The sequence below is a fragment of the Callospermophilus lateralis genome, chromosome 14, assembly GCF_048772815.1.
Source record: "Callospermophilus lateralis isolate mCalLat2 chromosome 14, mCalLat2.hap1, whole genome shotgun sequence".
Classification (NCBI taxonomy): Eukaryota; Metazoa; Chordata; class Mammalia; order Rodentia; family Sciuridae; genus Callospermophilus; species Callospermophilus lateralis.
In genome coordinates, this window is record NC_135318.1 from 17,912,058 (window position 1) to 17,937,426 (window position 25,369).

Consider the following 25,369-nt stretch of genomic DNA (forward strand, 5'->3'; position numbering starts at 1 on the left):
TTGATCTTTTATCATACTAGAAAGGATGAGAAACACCATCTATAATCTATCTACTCTTCACATTCATTCCTGTTACTAACTTAGCTGATATAACAAAAGCAACCAAAATGTTTAAATTGTAATAAGTTAAGTAAATTCCAAAATGCTCCTCACTATTTTCCTAGGCCCGTCTGAGAGCACTCATTCACAGTACACCTATGGCTGCAGCCTAACTGGTGATTTAAAGTTCCCTCAACTTCATGGCCCTAACTTGATTCATTCTCTTCCCTCTGTCTAGAAGTCCTTTTTCTTCCTTTGCCACTATGTTAAGATCCTACTTTTTGTTTAAGATGATGCAACATTGCTATTCATAGGTCCTTCTCAAAATAGTTTTTGTTCACTCATTGTAGAATTTATCATAACTATAGGCTTATCCTCTTCATTCTATTGTGAGCACTTGGAGACTATACATTATTTATTCTTATGTCTTTCAGGCTCTAAAATAGAATATTCAACTTAATGGTTACTGAATAAAATTTCATTTGCCATTAAATTTACTTATTTATTTTTAATTTTTTTTTTTAGTTGTAGTTGGACACAATACCTTTATTTTATTTATTTATTTTTATATGGTGCTGAGAATGAAACCCAGTACTTCACCATTGCCAGGTGAGTGCTCTACCACTGAGCCATAACCCCAGACCCAAAATTTATTTTTAAGCAAAATAAAATACACTTCAACAAGTCAATTAATTTTATAATGGAAAATGTATTTCATTTATAAAATCTATATAGCTGTTAAATCAAATATTACCTGAAATAAGGGTAGACAATCTTTGATTTTTCATCCCATTAACATAATCAAAATTTCTTAACCAAACAATACAAAGTACTATAGTAAAAATTTCTTTGTAATATTTATAACAAAGGGTTCCTTGACTTCAAATCCTATTTATTTATTTGGCACACTAAGCAAAATGCAGTTTAATTATAAACTAATGTACTGAAATTTCATTACTTCCTAAATACCTATATAATCAATCATCAAAACATTTTTTATTTGTAATCTTATTTATTGAGCCAATCTAGGCTGAATTTTTATAGTACTGACTTTCGAAAAGTGCCAAGTACTATCAATCATATTTTTTATATCATCAATATTCATATGAAGTAGACATGGGCAGGTTTTCTAACCTACTTTAATACCAAAGACACAGAAACAAGAGAACAACAATTGTGTGAAGTTAAATAATTAGAAGTTAATAATTAGTAGCTAAACTGACCCCTATCTGATTTATGAATTGGCAAAAGCTTACCTTCTCCAACTGGATAGGCTGTGGAGGTAGCTTTCTTATTTACAGCTGCATATAAAGCTTCTGGCCTGCCAAATAAAGACACAAACAAATTAATAACAACAACAACAAAAAAAACCACAAGCAAAAAACAAGAAAGGTGATTTGATGGATATAGCAGTTTTCATCCATCAGTGAATTCCTTAGGGGCTTCCTCAAATTAATCTAAATACTGTCTTAATATTCAGACTACAAATACTCTCATATTTTATTTATTTATTTTTATGTGGTACTGAGAATCGAACCACATAAAAATAAATAATGAGAAATTATACCCCATTTGATTCAAATGTATGAATTGTCAACATCATTGTATTGTAATGTATAGCTAATAAAAAAAATAAATAAAACAGAATCTTAAAAAAAGAAAGCACATAGTTAAGAAAGATTTGATATAAAAAATATTTTATTCAAATTCAAAAAATAAAAATAAATAAATAAAATCCTTCTGAAATAAGAACTGCCTAATTATAAACTTAAATGTTTTAAAAACACTAAAGTAGGGCTAGAGTTGTAGCTCAGTGGTAGAGCACTTGCCTTGTACACGTGAGGCACGGTATTCGGTTCACAGCACCACATATAAATAAACAAATAAAATAAAGGTCCATCAACAACTAAAAAAATTTTTTTTTAAAAATCCACTAAAGTAACTTCAATACGATTTATAGTTTTTCAAATGTGAGGTACTTTGCCTTTCTGAAGGAGCTTTTGAGACAACTGGACTTCGGTAAAAGGGAAGTCTTTTGATAAAGCACATAAGGCACTTGGCATGGTTTAGAGGCAAGTGAGGGCATAAAGCACATAAGGCACTTGGCTTGGTTTAGAGGAAAGTGAGGGCAATATATGAATTTTATTAGTTGTTTAGAATGTATTACATTAAAAATATTTAAAAAATTTTAAAAGTATCAGAATATGTGTAACAATTTCCATTTTAATCTAGGAAACTTTTCAAAAATTTAGAAGACTGGTCAACCAGATACCTGCGGAATGTTGAAGACTAGATACCTGTGGGATGCACAAAGGCTCCCCAGGTCCCTTGAGTAAATTATATAGTGAGGCAGTTTTCAAGTCAACAAAGAAGGAACCTTACTAAAACTCATGCTACAACTGGAGAGGCTGCCTTCATTAGTGCTGATTCTTCATTATTGCAGGCTTTCAAGTTGAAAGATTTACCTCTTAGAAAGGTCAGTTACTGAATGGAAAGTTAGAAGAAATGTCTTCTAACACAATTAAACTTAATCTCCTTTTGCTTACATTTTCTTTTCTGTCAAGTGCTATGGAATTAAATAAGATAATTCTTAAAAAGGGTGTAACACACAGCACACAGATGTTAACTATGTACTGTTGTTAGTGCTATTATTTTACGCTTCCAAAAGTCCACATCAGTAAATTTCTACATTTGAACTAAATGTTGATAAACAACTTCAGCACTAAAAATATTCTTAAAGATTAGTTAATCTTTTCATCAATCTTTAGAAAACTGCAGACCAGATAGGTTACTTCTTATCGTCTGGCAAAAAAACGGCAGAATCAAACTCAAGTCTCTTTATTTCCAAAACCAGTACCTTTTCATTATGTTACACTGCTTTTCTATTTAGATCAAATTCCAACCAGAGATAGTTAACTCAGCTTTATTTTAGTGCTTATTTCTTTGTATTAAAGATATTTGATAATTGGACCTTTACTGGGAATTGAAGGTCAGAGATCTTAACCTATTTAGTTTTTAGTTTTGTTCATTTGAAAATGCATTTCTTTTTCTTCTTTCCTCATTCCTTGAGCTAATATAATTCAGTAGCTACTATGCATTAAGACTAATAGGCACAGAAAAGCTGAAAAATAAGTAACAAATCTCATGACTTCAAAGGATGTAGGTATGAGCAACGGAGAGGTTAGTGTTAAGGAACCCTAGAGGCCCAGAGGGAATGCCCCATTCTGGTAAAGGGGAGCACCTAAGCAAAGAATTGTTTAAATACTGAAAAAATATAGTAAACAAGGGAGAAATGCTCCAAGGAAATGCAAAGTTGCTTTTCTAGTTGATCTTCAGGTACACATGTAAAATTCTAAATACAGTACTTCATAAATTTGAAATGAGTAGAATGAAAGATATTATAAAACTGGCACAAACATCTGAAGTATGCTCTTATCGCCCCAGGAATTACCTTTCTGATATTCAAACTTAAGCATGAACTTTTTCTTTTATCACACAGTCAGTCAGACCATGGCTGGCTCATTAATGGGAACACCGACACCCACACCCCGCGGGACACCCGGCATGCTTACTCTTCTCGCTTTATTTCACTTCCAGGAATGATCTTGACATAAGATTTTGGAAACCATCCTCTTCCTCCATGCACCTCCCCAAACCACCAGTTTTCTTGCTGTTCCAAGACCGTAATAACATCATGTTTTGAGAAATTCAAGTGATTATCTTTCTTTGCAGTCCAGGAACAAAGTGCCTGTGCTTTTAGGTTTTCTACAACCTGTCCCTACGAATATAAAGACACAAACAAGTATTTTTAATTTGTTCTTTTAAGTTATACATGACAGTAGAATGTATTTTGACATATCACACATACATAGAGAATAACTTCCAATTCTTGTGGTTGTACATATTGTGAAGTTACACTGGTCGTGTATTCATATATGAACATAGAAAAGTTATGTCCAACTCATTCTCCTATCTTTTCCATTCTCATCTCCCCTCACTTTCCCCCATTCCTCTGTCCAATCCAGTGAACCTCCACTCCCATTCCCTAGTCTATTGGGGGTCAGCATCTGCATATCAGAGAGAACATTTGGCCTTTGGTTTTGGGGGATTGGCTTATTTCACTTAGCATGACAGTCTCCACTTCCATCTATTTACCGGCAAATGCCATAATTTCATTCTTCTTTATGGCCAAGTAATATTCCATTGTGTATATGTACCACATTTTCTTTATCCATTCATCTATTGAAGGGCACCTAGGTTGGTTCCATAGCTTAGCTACTGTGAACTGAGCCACTATGAACATTGAGCCACAAACAAGGAAATGCAAGACCACAGTTACCAAGATTTGTTTCCTCATACATAAAATAGTTATAATTATTATTTTAACAGTAGACTTGGTATGGTGGTGACATAATCTTAATTTACTGACTGACTTCAAATTAAAAGAACAATGTGTAACCTTCTTGAATACCTACTATCTAAGGAAATATCATTACTGGTACAGAAGGTAAACAGTGAGTACTAAAGAAGTATTCATAAACCCATCATTCATATATATCATGGAACAAAGGGAAAGAGGTACTACAAATCTTTTCTCTCCTCCAGCTTCCGGTGCCTCCTAACTGCAGTTGACTTAGTCACTTCACCAGGCATGGAGATGGAGTTATGCTCAACCTCCCTCTGCTTTTCAGTTCTTCACTTGTTCAAATTCATGTTCATTCTTTTTTCTTTGTCACTCAGAGGAAGGAAATTTTTTGTTCCTTTAATAAAGTTAACCTCTTCTCTTGTCCTATAAATATTACATTATGCCCTTTCACTTTCTAAAAATATTCTGTAAAATTAAATTCCTCTCTGCAGCCTTCAATTCCCTTTGTTACTTCTCTACTTTCTTCTACTTCTAAATTTGGAAAGAAATAGTCTTCAACTTGCTTTCTAGTGTCACCCCTTGATCCCTTCTAATTAAGTTCTGCACCATCATTCTACTGAACCTCTTCCAGAAAAGGTTATTGATAATGACATCAAAACAAAAAGTTCCTTCTGAAATTTTTATTCTCCTTGATCTCTGCGCAGTGCTGACATCACTAAATCCCTTGTAGTTCCTGAAGCCTGCCCCCCTGGTGACTGAGGGCTCCTCTTCTGTCCAGCCCTCATCCCTCACTGTTCCACATGCTTTCCTTAAATAACCTCATGTTAGCCCACGACCTCAAATCTGTATTTTCAGGGTAATTTTACCTCCTGAGCTCCAGGTTCTACATCAGAATGCCTACTAGTATTTCCGCCAGGTTGTCTATTACATACACCTTGAACTTAGCCTGTCTGAAATGTAACCATTTTTAGAACCCCTCAAACCCACTCCTCATCCACTGCCTACTGAAGACAACGTTATCACTGTCCTTTCAGTCGCTCAAGCTAAAGATTCTGAAGAATTATCTTTATCTCCATCTTCCTCACTCTAGACATTCAATGGGCTATCTACTTCGTGTCAAGTCCTAACACTTTTCTAAAGCTATCTCCTCTTCCATTTTCATGACTATACCCTGGTTCACACCAGCATCTCTTGTTACTTAGTTACTTAACAGCCTGCCATAACTGTTTCCCTTGCTTTGCTTCTTTCTGCCAGTCTGGCCTCTACTTCACTGCCAGGGTTATCCTTCTTAAGCATATACCACAACTCCTCTCTTAAAAACCTTTCTTGGTTTTCACTGACAAGTTGCTTAGCAGGGTGGTAAATGCTTCCCTTATTAATAAACCTCAACCTCTCTCTCTAGTTTCACTTCTCCATGAACCCTATATTATAGCCATACTATATATTTCTTCCTGCTTCCTGCAAACACTGTACATTAACGTCCCTCAGTGACTTTTCTCAAACTGATCTTTCACTTGAGTAACTCCCCTTCAGTTTGGTAAAATCTGGTTTATCTTTGAAGATCCCATTAAAAAATTCCCTTCATGAAGACTGCTCCAATTCACACAGATTGAACAACATTCTCTCTCCCCTCAGGGATTTGTAGATATCTTTATATAATTTCTCACATTTTACACTTATTTATATCTGTCTCCCTTATTAATTTATGAATTACTAACTGAAAGGTATTTTGACTTATTTTTCTTTAAATTTCTACTTCATAATAAAATGCTGGAACCTATAATCATGTAATAAACATTCCTGAGTGAATCTGTAGGGCTTTATTTTAATGGAGTCTGAAATTTCTTTTTAACAATGTTAATGTATCAATACTTTGAATGTTTATACTAAATCAGAGGTTATATATAAATATATTATATATATATATGTGTGTGTGTGTACACATATATGTGTATGTATGTAAAATTTATATATGTATACATATATATTTTCCAGGGTTCTCAAATTACTTAAATTTAAGACAAAACAACAAAAAACCCTCAAGCCCCAAACAGCTTATCATCTACTTGATACTATGGGAATGAATCATTGATGAGAATCCTTTGGGTAATAATCGCTCCTTAACTTTGCACCACAAGTAAATGGTAAGAACAGAAACCAAATGCTACAAACTCTGGTTAAATGAGTGAATGATAGTTTTGTACAAAAATCTTTATTCTATTTCATATGAATCAGAAGCAATTTCAAAGAATAAATCACACAAAAATTATGAATAACATACCTGTCCATGAATAGGTGATATGGACCCAGGGGACACAGTTCGAGTAAAAGCTGATTTTTTCTGCCATGATGAATTAACAGTTAGGTTTGAAAAAGATACATTTTGATAATCAGCTACTGATGCCGGTTGAGAAGAAAGTGGTCTGCAAACGTAACACTTTAATGTAAGTATACTTAATTGTTTAAAAATCTAATAAAGTACTATCAATTTTTATAGACTAATATGGCCTCCCTAATAATACTATATTTACAAGTATACTATCCACTTGTATATTATATACACTAAACATAATTTGTGGAAAAACAGAATTCATGAAAAAACTACTGACCTATGTTTTCCTTTTTAAAATTTCAGCATTAGATATGGAATAAAAAAGGTTCTCTTGGGGGAGTACAGCCCAGATTAACAACATGAGGAAGCATCAGGTCGACCCGCTCCACATTAGCATACTACATTAGTTGGTAGAACTATATAAATCCCACTGTTAGCTCAAAACTTACTCAGAAGAAGTTGAGGTAGCAGATAAAGATACTGTAGGAGGAAGTAAGGCCTTCTTAGGAGATACAGCTTTTTCACTTGATGGCATTTTTTCTACATAATTGCAGGGGAACCAGCCAAAATTTCCTTTAAAACTACCATAAAGCCAACCAGGTTCTCCTACAGTTTTTTCATCAACCTATAGAAACAAAGAGGTGAACAGTGCTTAGAAATCTACACAATTATAATGGAAATTTATGCAGACTGTTGTATAATAGTCTCTTTTACAGAATTAAATCCATTTAACTAAATAGCTAAGGAATTTTTAAATAATTAGGTTGCTATTTCAAGAATTGACAAGTTATCATTTTAAATTTAAATTTTATCCAAATTAATAAATGAAAACAGTTAACAGCTTATGAGAGAAAACAATCTTGTCCCACTTCAAGGGTCCTTATGCCCTGACTTCCATTCCTAACAGTAACATGCCATTTAGTTGTTTCTTCTTATTACCATTTATATTTCTAAATAAGATATGGTTATGGAAAAATTAAAATTTACCCCTCTTTCACTACACCCTCTTACACTGCCAATATTGTTACATCATAATTTTTGGTTAAATTATATTTAATGTTATGTTATGACTATGTAAATATTTCACATCTGAGTCATGCAATGTTCTGATTACATTTCTTTTCTTGTAAACTTTTAATTTTCCAATAGATTTTTTTTTTCCACAATACTGGGGATTGATCCAGGGCCTCATGTATGCCACCACTGAGGCACATACTCTACCACTAAGCTACATTCCTAGCCTCTATTTTCATTTAAAAAAATTTTTTTTGAGGGCTAGGGTTGTGTAGAGTGCTTACCTACCATGTGTGAGGCACTGGGTTTGATTCTCAATACCACATATAAATAAATAAATAAAATAGAGGTCCATCAACAGCTAAAATAAATAATTTTTTGAAGACCAGATTTTGCTAAGTTGCTGAGGCTGGTCTTTAAATTGTGATCCACCTGTCTCATTTCAAGTACCTTGGATTACAGCCCTGTGCTACCATATCCAGCTTATTACAGAACTCTTGAACTAACAGAACTAGAAAAACCTCTGAATACTGTTCTCTAACTAGAGAAATGTATTAGGTGATTTACCAGTTTCACTTCTCCCAGATATTTTCCTCCTAGTAAGACAAGCTCCATTCATCAGTGTCTCTTGCTCTACTTCTTGGTTCCTGTCCCTTTAACACAAGTTTCATCACTAGCTTTTTTGCCTCACACTCTACGTTTTTAACAAACCCATTTGCTCCTCAGCTTGATCAGTTCCCTCTGCAATAATTAACCCTACAGCTCTATCTTCAGAACTGACTTCCACTTACACCTTCAACTCCTTGCAGGATATTTTCAACTAGCTGTCCCATGAAACTTCCAACTGAACTTTTCTCTACACCCCCTCACCCCTGGCCCATCCTTCACCTAATTTTTCTGTATTTCTATTATTCTTACCACCAATGACTTAGTCATTGTAAATAAAAAAAAAAAAAGTGTGGTTCTTACCTCTACTATACTTCTGCAGCCAAACTCCTAGCCTTGCACTAAAAACTTCTGAACTTTTTTCAACCCCATCCTCACTAACCTATCGTAGAATTTATTATATAATACCTAAGATAATTGTAACCTTCACTCATCCTTCAAGATTTGCCCTCAACCCAGCCACTTATCTTATACCATCATAATCAGCATTATCATATTGTATTATTTTAAAACTTTTTTTTAATTGTAGATGAACACAATGTCTTTTATTTATGTACTTATTTTATGTGGTGCTGAGGATCGAACCCAGTGCCTCAACATGCTAGGCAAGTGCTCTACCACTGAGCTACAACCCCAGCCCTTCATACTGTATTATTGATGTACATATAATCTCCTCCATTTGTCTGTGGAGTCTTTTCATTAACTCCATCTAGCATAGTATGTATCTGCTTATTTCCACTTTACTTCCCATACCCCTTTGCAAACCACTGATTTGACAGGGTTACATCTATTAAAATCATGTAGAATCCATTAACATTTTTGAGGTCAGGAGCACTTTACCACTGAGCTACCTCCCCAAACTTAATTTCTTATGTTGACACAGGGTCTTGCTAAATTGATGAAGTTCTTAGTTAAGTTGCCCAAGCTGGCCTCAGACTTGCAATCCTCCTGCCTCAGCTTCCTGAGTTTCTGGGATTACAGGTGTGCACACTGTGCCTGGTTACAAACAACTTATTGAGGTATAATTAACCTAAACTTCACATTTAACTTGCTAAATTTCATGTTCTAACATGTTCATGTGACTGTAAAAATCACCACAATAAAAATAATGAACATATCTATCATTCCCCAAAGTTTCCTCTTGCTCCATTATAAGTCCTCCCTCCCTCCCCTACTGCTCCTTCCGAGTCTCTCCGCAAACACTGGTCTTTCTGTCACCATAGATTAGTTTGCATTTTCTAGAGTTTTGTATAAATAAAATCATACAATATCCTTTTTGTCATCTTCTTTCTCTTAATGTATTTATTTTGAAATCTATCCATGTTGCAGTAAGATTTATTCCTATGTAATTACATTGATTGGATATACCATTTTAACTCCCTCCGTTTGACATTTTAGTTTTTCCCAGTTTTTAGTTATTACAAATAAAATGGTTAAGAATATTTGTCTTTAAGTGAATATATGCTTTAAATCCTCTTAAGTAATCACCTAAGAGTGGAATGGTTGATTCATATGGTAGGTACATATTTAACTTCTTTTTTTTTTTTTTTCCATTTCTGGGGATTTAACAAGCACGTCTTGTGCAAGCAGTCTGCCCCTGAGCTATGTATGATCCCTGATCTTTTTAAAAAAAATTATTTTGAGACAGAGTCTTGCTAAGTTGCATAGTCTGCCCTTGAACTTACAATTCTCCTGCCTCATCCTCCCAAGTAATTGGAATTACAGAAGTATATCACTGTATCCAGCTCTCTCTCTTTTTTTTATTGTTTTTAGTTGTAGATGGACACAATGCCTTTATTTAATTTATTTATTTTTATGTGGTGCTGAGGATCCAACCCAGTGCCTCGCATGTGCTAAGGCAAGCGCACTACCGCTGAGCCACAACCCCAACCCAGCTCTTTGTTTTTAATAATGTCTTACTGATACATAATTCACATACTATATAGAGATTAAATTTCCAGTTTGTGTTTCTAAAGCCTATACTTTAGAATTGCCTCACAGTGGATCTAACAAACACAATTCCCTGCCTCTTCTCTTATTCATCCATTTTATGTGGATTATGAGAATACAATAAAGACCTATTATTCCAAGGAACAAATGGCCTGCATCTAAAACCTTCAACTCTTTCAACAGTTGCCAAAAACAACCAGCTTCTCAATATTTTATTGTTAATTTATTAAATTAACAAAATCAATATCACTTTTTATGATGTGAAGCAATATGGCATAGTGGAAAGAACACAAGATTTGAAACTGGAATCAAAAGACACAGACTTGTATCCCTCTCTGGCATTGAGATGACAGATACAATTTGTGTGAGTCTAAGCTTCCTTCCTAGAATATAACAGTAATAATAATTGTCCCATGTAGCTCTAAGGTATGTTGTAGGGCCAAATGATAAATCAATAGTTACTTATCTTCTTAAAATATTTTTTGGGTGTTGTGGAACATGCCTGTAATACTAGTGAAAGGAGGCTGAGGCAGGAAGATCACAAGTTCAAGGCCAACCTCAGCCACTTAGCCAGGCCCTAAGCAATTTAGCTAGACCCTGCCTCAAAATAAAAAATAAAAAGGGCTGGGGATTGGGGATGTGACTCAGTGGTTAAGTGTCTTTGGATTCAATTCCTATTACCAAAAAAAAAAAAAAAAAAAAAATTTCAGTATAATCAATATTATTACAGAAAGCAATGTATTATAGTGTATTTAGTTTATTCATGAGAGGGAAAAAAGACTTTATTTCCTACCTGAATTATATCCCCAGAATTAAAACTCATCTCATCATGGTTCCTTGCTTCAAAGGGGTATAATGCTTTATAATTCACCAAAGCACTAGCTGTCTCACCTAAAGAGAAGAAAATTATCACGATTTGTTTTCATGTATTCATATCTTTGTTATGATTCAATAAAGAGCTCTTAAAATCTAATAGAAAAGTATTGTAAAAATCCTTTTGCTAAAGACTTGTGAGGATTTAAGTATCTTCACTACTTATAACCACTATAAAAGCAAATATGGATATTCATCTGAAGTAAAGTGGGAGGCAGCAAAACAGAGAGACGGCTTCAGTGTGAAGCACGCATGTGGGTCTGTGGGAGTGCAGGCAGGACAAGTAGAAGGTGACTAAGGGGACACGTGTTGAGGTCAGAATATTACAAAAGAAAATCACACAAAGGGTGGTCACAATAAGAATATCAGCTAGTAAACAGGGTTGGCTGAAGAAAGATTTATAGATTTATCAGTATAGTTCTAAAGGAAAAAACAGTAGAAGAATTTCCAAATTTACTGGATTTGATAAGATTAAAAATGTTTTACTTTAAATTTTTAGAATACATGCTTTAACTTGTAAAAATTTTGAACACATTGTATCATTAATATGAATTCAAAGCTTATGCATCAGAAAGAGGATATAATATTAAGGTATTTTAGGAACAGACTCCAAAGTGTAACAAAAACAAAGTATATCTTTGGAAAAAATTACTTAAAATTTTACTGTTGTTTCACTAAAATAGTTTAGTTATACTGGTTGAGTAAAATATTTAAAATAATTTATTTCAGTTTTGAAAATCATGACATGGTCTTTGCTGTTGGTGGTAACAACCTTTTTTTCCTCCCATTATGTTCAGATTTCTACCTTCAGTCTGTTTTAATATCTCTATATAGTTCTCATCCAAGTTTAACTTTAAAAAGATTAACTTTAAAAATTTAAAAATTAACTTTAAAAAGATTATCTTTCTGTTTGTTTTTCTTCTTTTGCTTCTCATCAGATCTCTTTTATTATTGCTTTGCCTCTGAAAATCAAATCTTTTAGCCATATCCTTACATTGTTTCTCCTTAGCTTTTCGTTCGTCTTCTTGAATTTTTTCTTGTGTTTTTTCTTCCTGAAGTCGTTTTTGTTTTTCTTCTTCCTCCTTTCTAAGACTTTCCCTCCATAAGTTTTCTTTTCCTTGCTTTGCTTTCCTTTGAATAAAAGAAAGTTTGCATAATGTCCTAAAAAATTATTTTTGTACTCAGTGAAAATACAAAACATTTCTTACTTTAAGTAGCTGGAGAACTAGTAAAAAAGTAGTACTACAGGGATGGGGAGAAACAGTGGGATTCAGGGATGAAGGGAAGTCAATTAACTAACCAATCAATTAAAAGAGAAAACTTAAGACTATGGGTGAGCTGGATAGTATGACTGAACAACTTTCCATACCCTCCCATTCCTCTTGCCATTCAACTTCCCAACCCCAAAAAAAGAAAAAAAAAATGTTGAAATGAACCTTTTGGCAAACAAATCTAAAATTTTTTCTCTAGATTCTTCACAAGAACTGCCTTTTAGCTTTCATTCCTACTATACTATCTGCCTCAGTTTTATGGACTCATCAACTGCTGAAACGCTTCTGGAAAGGTTATTTTTTATATTTTCCCTTCAAAAAGTTTTTCACACTAGCTTACAGAGCATTTTTTTTTCTCACTTAGTCATGTTTCTGTACATTTTTCTGGGACATATGACAATCAAGATGATTTGTGATTAGACTTAATTATTTTAGCATTAGAACTAATGCACATCATAGTACTCCATTACATGCATTTTTATGACTGTATTCAGATGTGGAGTGGACACCACTAAATTATTCTTTAAACTTTAATATTATTTGGGGCAGGTGAGACCATGGTCAGCTATACCCATGGATTAGGGTACATTTATACCCCAACAAAGTGGGAATCTTGGCTTAATTCTCAGTCTATTCCTGAAGGAATTTGGAAATCGTGAATAAAACATAAATTATAGGCTCTTAGTCATTAATCCTTTCTCTTTGTCCCAAACTGTCTTATACTTCATAGTACTGGCCCAGTATCCTGCTACTGGCTTCCTTTCAACCTTTCCTAAATCCTCCTATATACCCTATCATGTCTTAGGATACTTCTTCCAGAAGCTTCCATAACTGAAATGTGGGGCTCCCTTGAGGACAGTGCTTTTATTTATGGACCTTACTTAATTTCAACTAATATTCCCTTTCCCAGTTCCTCTGTAACTTTCCCTAACACTATCCCGAGGCCAGGATATCTACTGACTTTTACTAATTTCCCACAGTCTTATGAACACCATTATCAGAGTACTTACCACATATGTAGTTGGACACTGAAAACATCAGAAAGTTCATTAAATTCTAGTAAACTTTCTTATGAAAGAGCTAGTGAATGAGAAATTGGTCCAGTGCCAGAAGATGCCTCAGAAGGGGGACAAAAGGCAAAGATGCCACATCTACAATATGAGAACCTATTATCAACAGTTTGGAACAAGAAGGGAACATACCTGGGCAAATTAACAAGCAAACCAAAATGTAGTACTGTCACCTAGCTCTGAATCAATTAGATCCTACATGTCCTTCTGTTCTCTTTGATTTCTTTCCTACCCTAGGGTAAGATTATGTGCAAGAAAAATAAATGAAATGAGGACAGTGCTTTTACTTGTAGTCCTTACTTAATTTCAACTAATATGAAACATGTATTACTAATGAAATGAAAACATGCATTATTAATTTGGTTTACTGGCCTGAAAATAATTGTGAGATGAATAATTATCAATGATAATTTCATGTATATCAAAAGAAAATTCCGACATAGTGATTATATGTAGTTATGTAAACTGCATAGTTCCTTTATGTAATGTTAACAAGTAAAGAACTCCTCTATATCTACTTCTATATTATTCTATTATCTCTGGCTAGGAGATCATGAAAATGTGGGTATTAAAGTAAAAAGTATTACAGCAATTTAGTTAATTGTCTTGAGTCCCCTATTAAAATTACAAGGAATCCATGGGCTGAGGTTGTGGCTCAGTGGTAGAGCACTCGCTTAGGATGTGCGAGACGCTGGTTTTGATCCTTAGCACTACATAAAAATAAATAAAATAAAGGTATTGTGTCCACTTGCAACATAGCAGCAGCACTCAATAAAAATGTGCTCAAAGTTATTTTGAAGCTATTTAGAATAGAGGTCCACTAGGGCTGGGGGTGGGGTTCAGTGGTAGAGTGCTTCCCTAACATGTATGAGGAACCCTATAAAAATAGACAGTTAAAAAAAAAAAAAAATAGAAGTCTGCTAAATGGTAGCATGTGTCTCTTTTGCCTCCCCAGTAATGAGCTCTTTCACAGACATAAACTTATCTACTCTTCACCAAGGAAAAGGAATATTGGTTTATTTGTTGATTAATCACACTAATTTTTGATAGTGGAGAACTTGTGAGAAACAAAGAAATATATTTAAAATAGGATCTTATGGACAGGAAAAAAAAATGATGCAAAGTCTCTAAAAGAATGGTTCTAGGCTTCCAAATATGACGATTCAATATTTCAGTGGCATAAAGAGAATTACTTGAGAGAGTTACCTATTTCATTTTTATCATCTGTCAGAACAAAGTAACAGATTAACTACAGAGAAATGGAATTAATGAGTGCTTATTATATGCAGGATGTTATACTTCATTCTTTTTTTTTCACTTTTATAAATTTATTTGATTATAAATGCATTATTACAAAACAAAAAACTTGAGTAACAGAATTAAATCTAAAAAATTACAATTGTATGTATTTATAGGCATATACTTGGTTCTTTAGCTATATTATTTTATTTAATACTCAATTACCTACAAGGACGCATTAATGACTCTTTTCAGATGGAGAAACTGAGGTTCAGAATGGTAAAATGGCTTAATCAAGGTCACTTAGGTAGTAAGTGGTAGACTAAAAATTCAAACCCAGATCTGACTTCAAAGGCTGTATTTGGAATGGAATATAAAACTGGCTACTGAAAACTTGGGCCCTATAAGAAGGATCAAATTCATGAAATTTAGACTCTGATTAGCATCCTAGCATAATCCTTTTATCACCCCTAAATTTTCAGACAAATTAAAGATATGGGCAACAAAATCAGAATTCTAATAACAATATAGTATAGTAAATTTAACAATTATACTACCTTGAAGCCTCATCTTCTAGTTTCTTTTTTTGTATTAGCTCTAATCTTTTTCTTTCAATTTCCTTCAATTTGTCATGTTTGATCTTATGAAGTTGTTCAAGGGCTAACTGCTGTGTATTGTAGCTTTCTCTCAGTTCCTAAGGATAAAATGGAAATAAGTCAACACTCAAATAATTTACATATTTTTATCTAATGTAATAATGTGACATTTGCATTAAAGGACAAAAATCCTAAAGCAAGTCAAACTAAATTTAAAAGATTTAACATTTTAAAAAATATTCTAGATGATAAAAAAAATCTTAAATACAGTAGTATTTAAGCCATGTAGCCACTGAGACAAATACAGGTTAAAATTACCTACTTTCACATCAGTTCATTTCTAAGGAACACAGATTATTTAACCAAACAGCTCTTTTTTTCCAAAATGATTTGGAAAGTCATTTTAAGTAAAAAAGCAATTCATTAAAAATGTAGTGGAACAATCTGCTTGTAATAACATTTTAAGAGGAATTTTGTTTGGTTATGCTTTTTGTATCAAGTTATCAGTAACTTTTATCCAATAAGATATTGAACTAAACATAGAAGCAATTATTAAACAATTTAGTCCAAAACTAAAAATGCAAAAGATAATGTTTGCCTAAAACCATGACTAAAATAAGCCAAAATAACGAAATGTATTCCAAACAGGAATTGAAATACTTATTGAGCATCTAGTTGTATGCAAAGTATTGTAATGGATTAAAAGGGGATCCAATCCCAAGTTGCTTGATTCCAAGTATACAGTCTTTCCCTTCAAAGAGCATATCATCTCAAAGCAGAGAAAAGTGTCAAATGTGAAATATAGTTAAGTGCCTTAGCAGAAACTTGTATTCTTTCCCCCTTCTTACAGCACTCTTCCTTTGGGAAGCTGATCTCCTTGCCCTCCCCACCCATGTATTTTGGCAGATCTGTCTTCCCATTCCTACCCAGGGTCAATCATTTACTCTTTTCTAAATGACCACCGTACCTCACCTCCCTGCACAAAATGATTGGTCTAAAGGACCAAGTGGGGCCAGAATCTTTCCTTTCTCTGGGCTCATTAAGCTGAGATAAAATACAGCTGGACATGTTTGATTACCAAGCAAACCCATGAGTGGCAGGAATTAAGTTAATGTATATAAAAAGAAAAGACCAGAGATGAAAGCGGAGAGAAGGGGAATAAGGGACACGGATTCTTCAATTCCACTGCTCAGTGTACTAGAATTGCCCCTGTCCAGCAGCTCTTTTAACAATTCAGTCATCCTGATATTCTTTCAATAATCACTTGCTAGCTTATCCATTTTGAACTGAATTTCTTTTGCTTGGAATTTACAAAATCCATAACAAGAAAGAAGAACAAGAAGGTTGGAGGAAAGAGAAAACAAACAAAAAACCTAAAAGTAATCAAAAGAAACTTCATAGTGAAAGTGGGACCAAGACAATATTTAGGTATAATGTTGTGGTAAAAAATGTTTTTGGTATCTACCAATGCATAATAACAAAACTCCAAACCAAAACCAAACAAGATTCTTTTTGTTCCAGAAATAAACTATTTTATAGGTCAGCCCCTTCAACTTGATTAAAATGGTAAATCTAAGTATATGTTGTGTCCAGAGGCTTCATCCAAAACGTATGAGCAAAAATACTTGCAACTTTAGTCAATAATATAAATAATGCACCCACAGCAAAGTTTCCACAGTGCTCAGCTTCAGTTTTTATTTGTTGCACTTTTCCCTGAATTCTATCAAAAAGCAAAAAATGTAGTGGCTACAATCTATGGATAAGCAATGTAGTTTAGTGATAAGAAGCATGAGTCTATTAGAATGTCCTCATCTGTACATGCCTCACAGAGTTGTGAGGATGCAATGAGTTAATACATGTAAAGTGCTTACAACGGCAAAGGACTCATAGTTAAATTCTCAAAAATATTAGCTATTATTACTGGTTGAAATCATAAATAAGGAGAATATTAAGTTTAAACAAGTGTAAACAACTAAACAACTGTAGTCTGAAACAGCTACATATAAGTGGAATCACTTGCCTTTAGTAAAATCACTGGATCTGGATACTTTTTTTAAGGAACATTTTCAACTACAGATTTAAAATGTTAAATATAGACAGAAATATTTAGATATTTTGCTTCTTCTTGAGTCACTTCTGGAAAATTATAACTTGCTCATTTCACCTAAGTTTTCGTATTTGTATGTAAAATTGTGTCATACTATCTTATCTTTTAGTGTTTGTAGTATATGTAGTTATATCTCCTTTCTACTCCTAATTTTCTTTACTCTGCTTTTTCTTTTTTAATCTGGTCTTTCCAAAGATTTGTTAATCTTATTATTCTTTTTTAAATTTTTTTTTTAGTTGTAGTTGATATAATACCTTTATTTTATTAATTTATTTGGTGGTGAGGATTGAACCCAGTGCCTCGCATGTACTAGGTGAGAGCTCTACTGCTGAGTCACAACCCTAGCCCCATCTTATTAGTCTTTTAAAGGATCAAATTTTAGCTTTCTTGATTCTCTGTATTAAATGTCTTTGTTTTCTATTTCATTAATTTACTTCTACTTTCTTTGGTTTATTTATTGATATCATGCTATTCTTTTTCTAGTTTAAGTAGAACACTTTTCTCCTCTAATATAACCACTTAAGGTAACACCTTAACTATCTGGATTGAATTTTGGCTCTGCCATTTACTAGTTTGTGTGACATTGAGCAGACTGACTTCTTTTTCTTAATTAGCTCCTATGTAAAATGTGAATAAGAACAGTACCTCTGTGACAGGGTTAAGATAAAATAAATTAATATTAGAATAGTGCCACCACTGAGAAATCCATTAATAAATACTTGCTATTGTTAGTATAACTTGATTAGTGAATTAGAAAAAGTTATTTATTCTTGATATGAAATATGAAGAATCAGCTCATTTACATTCTGTCTCTTTTCCATTTCTCAACACTGTTATTTGCCCTTGGCTAATTTACCCATTACCTTTATATCTTTATAATATACTTCTATAGGTTTCACAAACACTTGAGAGTATTTCCTAACTCAAAAATTTCTCTTTTTATTTTTAATAATTTTCAAAACTACAGAAAATTAACTAAATTGTGGACACTGATTGCTTTCACCCTAAATTCTTCATTTTCCTACATATCTACAATGTGAATGCAAGTACCAAACTAAAGAAACTAAACATGACATATTTAATATAGAGTTCATATTAAAAAATTTCCCTAACTGTAAATATCTGCCTTGGTAATGACTTTAAAAAAAAAAATCCATGATTCAATCCAGGATCATACACTGCACTTAGCTATCACATCTTCTTCACCTCCTCCTAGCACGGCTCTTTAGCTTCCTTTACTCTGGAAGAGTTTTTCCACATTTTACAAGATTCTCATCTTTAGAGTATGGTTGGGCTAATCAGCTGTTTAACAGAACAAACCAAAATGTGGTTTCTCCATTTCCTCACACTTGGACTCATATATTTCTGGCAAAAGTAGCATTGAAGTAATGTTGATTTCTCAGATATATTGCACCATTAGGAGAAACACAACACTGGTTTGTCCCACTTTGATAATATTACATTTGATCACTTGATTAGATTGATTTACTTAGTTTTTATGGTATTAATTTTTTTAAACAAAATTTAGGTCCATGAACTGAACACAAATTAATCTTAACTTTCACCATTTTTTTTCCTGAAATATAGATTTTCTTCTAGTTCAAATATAAGCAACTTACTACAGTAGTACTACTTGCATTTGTGACATTTTTCACCAAAAAAATCAGATTTTTATTTCATAGATAACTTGATACATACACATTTTTTGACTCAAAAATGGTATATCTAACACTAGATCTTGTTATTTATTAATATAGAAGCACATATATATATATATATATATATAAATGTATCAAAATGTTTTTTAAAATATTTTATGAATTGTAATTTAAAAAACAATCCTACCTATTTCATTTTATGCATTTAAAATATTATTTCGACAAATGGTCTAGAATTTTGCTAAACTGCTAAAGAGTCCATGGCATAAAAATGGTTAAGAGGCTGTGCTTTAGAAACCATGTTTCTATTTTTCTATGTTTCTATGTTTCTATTTCTATCCAGCAGTTCTTTAGGCTCTCACTTCCTCCTATTATGTCCCATTTTGGAGAAAAGAGGTTCCAAAGGCAAACCTAAAAATCTGTGAAGGAAGAAAGGAAATACTTCCTTAATTACTACATTATGAGTTTGGGAAATCTTTTCTGTAACATCTAATGCACATTCTTCATTTAAGTTTTAATTTACAATCCAAAGGACTAGTGTTCCTCATTCCCAAACTAGTCTTATTGTTACCTGCGTAAATCAAAATTTCATCTGCCACCTGGAGTGATGTAACTAACATAGGTTATCCCATATCCTTGGGAGCATAGGAGAAGACTTAGCCCACTGTAAGAAGCTGCAATTCTGATGTTGACAGATTCTATTCCCTAAGGCAAAGCTTTTTCCCAGTCATTTTTACACAAAGTCAGCAGTGATGACTTGCCAATACACTAAAGGTATTTTGGAGATTCTGGACAGCTTCTTCCTGAATGAATAACAAACCTACTTGTACAGCACATAAGAGTTCACAAAGCACTTCTGTGTGTGCTATTTCCTTTAATTATCATAAGACCCTGCAAAAAAGACAGGGAAGAGGAGTGAGTTTTGTTTTATAAATGAAGAAAGCAAAATTTGGAGGATACACAACTAGCCAATGGCATGGATAGGACTAGAACTCATTTTTTCAGATTTCTAGGCCAGCATTTTTTCTTTGCATTTGACTGCTAACTACTGAACATGTCAATTTTCTTCTTATAAAAAATTTTTATAGTTGTATATGGACAGAATGCCTTTATTTTATTTGTTTATTTTTATGTCATGCTGAGGATCAAACCCAGTTCCTCACGTGTGCTAGGCAAGAGCTCTGCCACTGAGCTACAGCCCCAGCCCCTTTCTTTTTTTAAAAAATGTTCTTTTTTTCTTATTTTATTCATTTATTTTTATGTAGTGCTGAGGATTGAACCCCATGCCTCAAACATGCTAGGCAAGCACTTTGCCACCAAACCACAACCCAAGCCCCTCAATTTTCTTAATGAATAATGGCCTGTTCAATGTTTCACTTTTGAATCTACTGGTTTTGCTATGTGTCTTGGTATCACTTGATTAAAAGAGTAAAAATTATTACTGATTCTGTATATATATATTTCACGGTCAATAAGTAAAACATAACTTTCTAAGATAAATATTTTTAAATGTTATACTTCTGTTTCACTACAATTAGCCTAAAGGAAAATCAATCACTCCAGATGCTCAACTGTCAGAAAGAAACACAGCATTAGAACAAAGTACTTATCTTCTCCAAAACCCTCTTGTCATTCTTAGTCACATCTCTGTTTATCCCATGATCTGACTCAATTCCTCACACATAATCTCCCCAACAGTTTCACTCTCCTGGAACTTGCTCTTTGTGACCAGGGGATCTCATATGAACACATCTTCTCTGAATGGAAATTTCCTTACCTTCTTAGCTGATCTCTCACACTCTATTCACATTAGGGCCAGGGAAAAACTGTAGCATTTTCCTTGCTGGTTCACTGCCATTCCTAGACTCTTATAAACTAGATGCTTTTCTGAGACTCATACTATCCAGCAATATCACTCTCTCCCTTCGTTTTTATTGTCACCTATTGATCACCTGGTCACTGATCCTCATTCACTCATCCTCACTATTCTCTTAAATCTGATATACACATAGATAGATGACTCAATCAAAACCTCAACTTTAGGGCTGGCAGTGTAGCTCAGTGATAGAGCACTTGCCTAGGATGTGTGAAGCTTGGGTTCCATCCTCAGCAGTCCCCTACCCCCCTGGCCCAATCTTCAATTATGAGGCTATCTCTTCACCAATGACCTTTTTTATTCCATTTAATCTACCATTCTCATTAGTATACTCCAAGTCTTATCACCATCAGAAACAGAACTACCACTGATAAACACCCCATTTCTCAAGCATAAGTTCTTAGCCTTTGATCTTTTCTTATACCTGGTATAGACATTTAAACAAATTTTTAACTTGAGACCTCCATTCTGTTGACCCCATCATTTTCTCTTCTTCAGTACTCCCTTCCTATCATATCTGGTTCATATTTCAGAGTTCATCTTTTATCATAATTCTTATGTTAAGATCTGTGATTCCCTTGTCCCTTCCTGTTGGCCCATGTCTATTAAAATTCCAAACCCACTTCATCAGATTTCTCTGTGCTTATATCTTAGCAGCTGAACATTAACAGAGAAAAATCATACAATTAGGTGTGACCTTCAACTTCAAAGAGGCAACTAACATAGCTCAAAACACTTACTGTTTTCTCTATCAAGCCTGCACCACCCTCACTCTATATGTCTAATTTATGCCTAATTCTCTTTCCTGAAACATCTTTCACTTTCCATCATTCTCTTCACTATCAGCTAAACCCCTGCTTCATCAAGCCATCAGACCAGAAGTCCCTCAGCTGTCCATCTCAAATCAGCAACACTTGTTGTATCTATACCCCCCTTATTCAGGTCTAAGGTGTTATTCCATTTCCTCACTCACCCAGACACGTTTTGTGATGGTACAATTCACTTCTAACTTTAAATCCTGAATCTGTCAATTTTCTACTCTCCACCAGTGAGTTTAGTTGCATTCATATATATCTTTCTCCTGTATGCAACACTGAAAATACTTTAGATATTCTTTTAATCTATGCTCTGGATTCTATATCTACTTCCTCAGGGACCATGCTCTTTCAATTATCACCACTTTTTAACTTCAATCTCCATCTCCCTTTCCCTCCTTTCCTCTCAAGTCTTTCTTTAAAGCTCCCCCCGAACCTCCACCACCAACTCCCTCCAGTTCTCTGTTCACTCCATGCTCTCCTCCTGCTCCTCAGAGTTGTTCCTACTCACTTAATCCTTCTTCTGCTTCCATTCATTCCCCATCCACTGCAATCCACATTCTGCTTATCACTCAACTGAAATGGCACTTTCAGCAAGGTCTTCAAAGCCTCCTTGTTGACAGTCAACAGATACTTTTCAATACTGCTCTCTGATCACTCTGTATCATTTTACAATGACTACAGAAGACCTCTTTTCTTGCTTTCTATGATAACACAGTCAAATCTCCTGATCACTCTGACAGAATATTTTCATCCTTGTATTTTCCTAAATTGCCTCTGATGAAATTAACAATAAGCAGTAAAAGACTAGAAGGCAGGAAGCAAAAGGAAGAAAGTAAAACAAGAGACAAGAAAAATCTGCTGGCCTGTAGAGAATCAAATGCAAACTGAAAGAATCAGACTATGTGAGTAAACACAGTCCACAAATCATCATTGTATCTCAATTTACAGAAAAACTCAGGTTTAAGTTTCTGTGCAATCTGTAGCAAAAATTCGAAAACCAGATAATCTGGCCAGTCATGCTATAAACATAAAGGCTAATAAATGGGGCCGATGCTACTGCCAACTTTCCAAAGTGCCCTACCTTTGCTCAGGTAACAAATCAGCTATATTACAATGTTCTGGTTTTCACTGCATAATATATGTGCAACTGCCTGTTTCCACCCATTTAGTACCAAGTAGAATGTGCAGTCAAAATATACTAGGGTAAACAAGTGGTAAACATAAATAAAGCACCTTTCTTTAAATCATGTTAAAGAAGAATTTATTGAGTATTTTCAATACTCTGTTGTGTTATACATGGGAAAGCAAATAACTTACATAAATAATTCAAATATTTTTAGCTAGAGTCCAAGCATATCTAAATATGAAGCCTGGTAACTAGACCTAAGTAAAACTGCCCCATATTAGTGGTTCTTTAAAACTTTTACTTATAGTAGAAGTAGGATGCAGCCTAGTCTATACATATAACTATACCCTAGATTTCAGAAGGTATAAGTTTAAACAATGGTTCTCAGTGATATGGAGAAAGTGATTTAATCTCACATTCCCTTGTTTTCCTTTGAGTTGAATTAGTAATCATCCCATGAGTTAGTCCCACTCCTGGGGATGATGCAGGAGAACCAGTTGGCTCCTCATGAGAAAGGTAACTGTGTGTAATCTTCCTGATTTCTGGCATTAGACTCAAACAGGCAGTAAGACAGCAGAAAGATATTCAAGCAAGCAGAAAGAAAAATTCTTTATTGTATGTTATTTCAAACAAAGATACTTAAAGGCAAAGAATAGTCTAGTTAAAAAGAAAAAAGAAAATAGTAATGTAACTAAAAAAAAAAAGGGAGCTAGATATTAGAAAATAACCTTAAGTAAGAGGAAGAGGTTGTTGAGACAGCTTAGCAGAGACAAAAGGCACTGAAGAACAGAGTCATCCATATTCCCACACTGTAAGATAAGGCAGACAAAAAGCCAGTTAAACTATGTACAAATTAAAAAAAAATTAAAAACGTAGGGAAGATAACTTGGCTGGTGTGTTTGACCATCAATGACAAGTTATTTTATTTTCTTTAAAAATTGTTATATAGGATATGCTGTGTAAAGTACATTATTAACATTATTCACCTCAAGTTTCTCCTTCTTAACTGAAGCCACCATGGTGTTTTCTTTATCATGTTGTTTACTCCATAATTAGTGTTAATGTTATTTTAAATAAAGTCAGCAAGATAAAAACCACACAAAGAAATAACTTTTATGCTATATACTTTATGCTCTGAAAACTTTATGCCCAGTTAACAAAATAATAACTAAGACTATTTCCAAATTTGAATTTTGTGCTAAAAGTCTGGTTTTTAGCTTCTATTATCTCTTTTTCATAGATATGGCTTCATATACAACTAACATTACACAGAAAGATAAGCACTCAGTGTTCTTTGAACATCTGCTCTACCATTGAACAATGAATAAGGAATTTAACTCCTTTTTTTAATTTGTTCTAATTAGTTATATGTGACAATAGAATACATTTTTGACACATCATACATAAAATGGAGTATAACTTCTCATTCTTCTGGCTATAAAGAATTTAACTTTTCATGCAAAAGTGCTAGATTCTGCTTGATCATTGCATTATTTCATAAAGGATAATCAAATTATACTTTAACAAAAAATAATAATAATTTAGCATGTTAAAAGAGCCGCTACCACCAGAACTATTTTTTTAATCCAACCACAAGACTGGGATCCTAATCAAAATGTATACCAGAACTATCTTTTAAAGTTTCCATATTTTCCATTTTAGAACATTGCATGAGATCATCTTGACTGACAACAGTTTTGTAATACTGACAAAGGTAATTGTTCTTGACATGTATAGATGCCAACAAAAAGACAACAAAGTCATCAAAAACTGGTAAATAATATGGTAAATGACATATTTGTTATGATACAATGTAACATTTTAGAGAACATTAAAAACGATCTTGCAATTCTGGTATAGTTGAAAATCATAACATAAATTATGAAATGACATAATAGCAATAACATATAGCAATAACAGCTTTAGCTATTCATTCTATTCAATCAAAATAAGGAAGGTGAGAAGGCAGCTACCTCAAAATGAATATAATAGAGGACAAATACCTTCAATTGATTATTAAATGAATCCATTTCTGAAAGTTTAGATGCAGTTTCTTTTTCAAGAGCATCTAATTGTTCTTTAAGTCTTTGGCATAATTCTTCCTTTTCTAAAGATTTTTTATGAAGTAAACTGATCCCTGAATCTGAAATACAAACATCAGACAGTTACATTTGGTAGAATTTCCTATGTTGTTACCAGTATGTCATTTACTACCTGGCTAACTTAGAAATACATAGGATGTACCCATATTATGTGACTAGTGAAGGAGAAAACACTCAGTGGTCATTTCTTCCCAGATCACATACTGAGAAGATCCTCAGAGGAAATGGGTACCAAGCGTTGGTTTTGTACTCAAAAAGACCAGGAA

The 25,369-nt window shown here is 33.6% G+C and overlaps 1 protein-coding gene across 5 annotated transcripts in view; it reads right to left on the reverse strand.

The window, feature by feature from the left end:
* Itsn2 (intersectin 2) overlaps nucleotides 1-25,369 on the reverse strand; it is a 128,888-nt gene that overhangs the window by 45,414 nt on the left and 58,105 nt on the right. For 4 of the 5 annotated variants that reach the window (XM_076833698.2, XM_077105211.1, XM_076833697.2 and 1 more), the window contains exons 16-24: nucleotides 25,005-25,144; nucleotides 23,730-23,810; nucleotides 15,378-15,514; nucleotides 12,235-12,371; nucleotides 11,161-11,258; nucleotides 7,187-7,362; nucleotides 6,687-6,828; nucleotides 3,612-3,817; nucleotides 1,296-1,360 (exon numbers count right to left, since the gene is read on the reverse strand). In XM_076833698.2, coding sequence (XP_076689813.2) covers nucleotides 1,296-1,360; nucleotides 3,612-3,817; nucleotides 6,687-6,828; nucleotides 7,187-7,362; nucleotides 11,161-11,258; nucleotides 12,235-12,371; nucleotides 15,378-15,514; nucleotides 23,730-23,810; nucleotides 25,005-25,144 — 1,182 coding nt within the window. The remainder of the gene's footprint in view (nucleotides 1-1,295; nucleotides 1,361-3,611; nucleotides 3,818-6,686; nucleotides 6,829-7,186; nucleotides 7,363-11,160; nucleotides 11,259-12,234; nucleotides 12,372-15,377; nucleotides 15,515-23,729; nucleotides 23,811-25,004; nucleotides 25,145-25,369) is intronic. The other variant, XM_076833699.2, reaches the window with a different exon arrangement.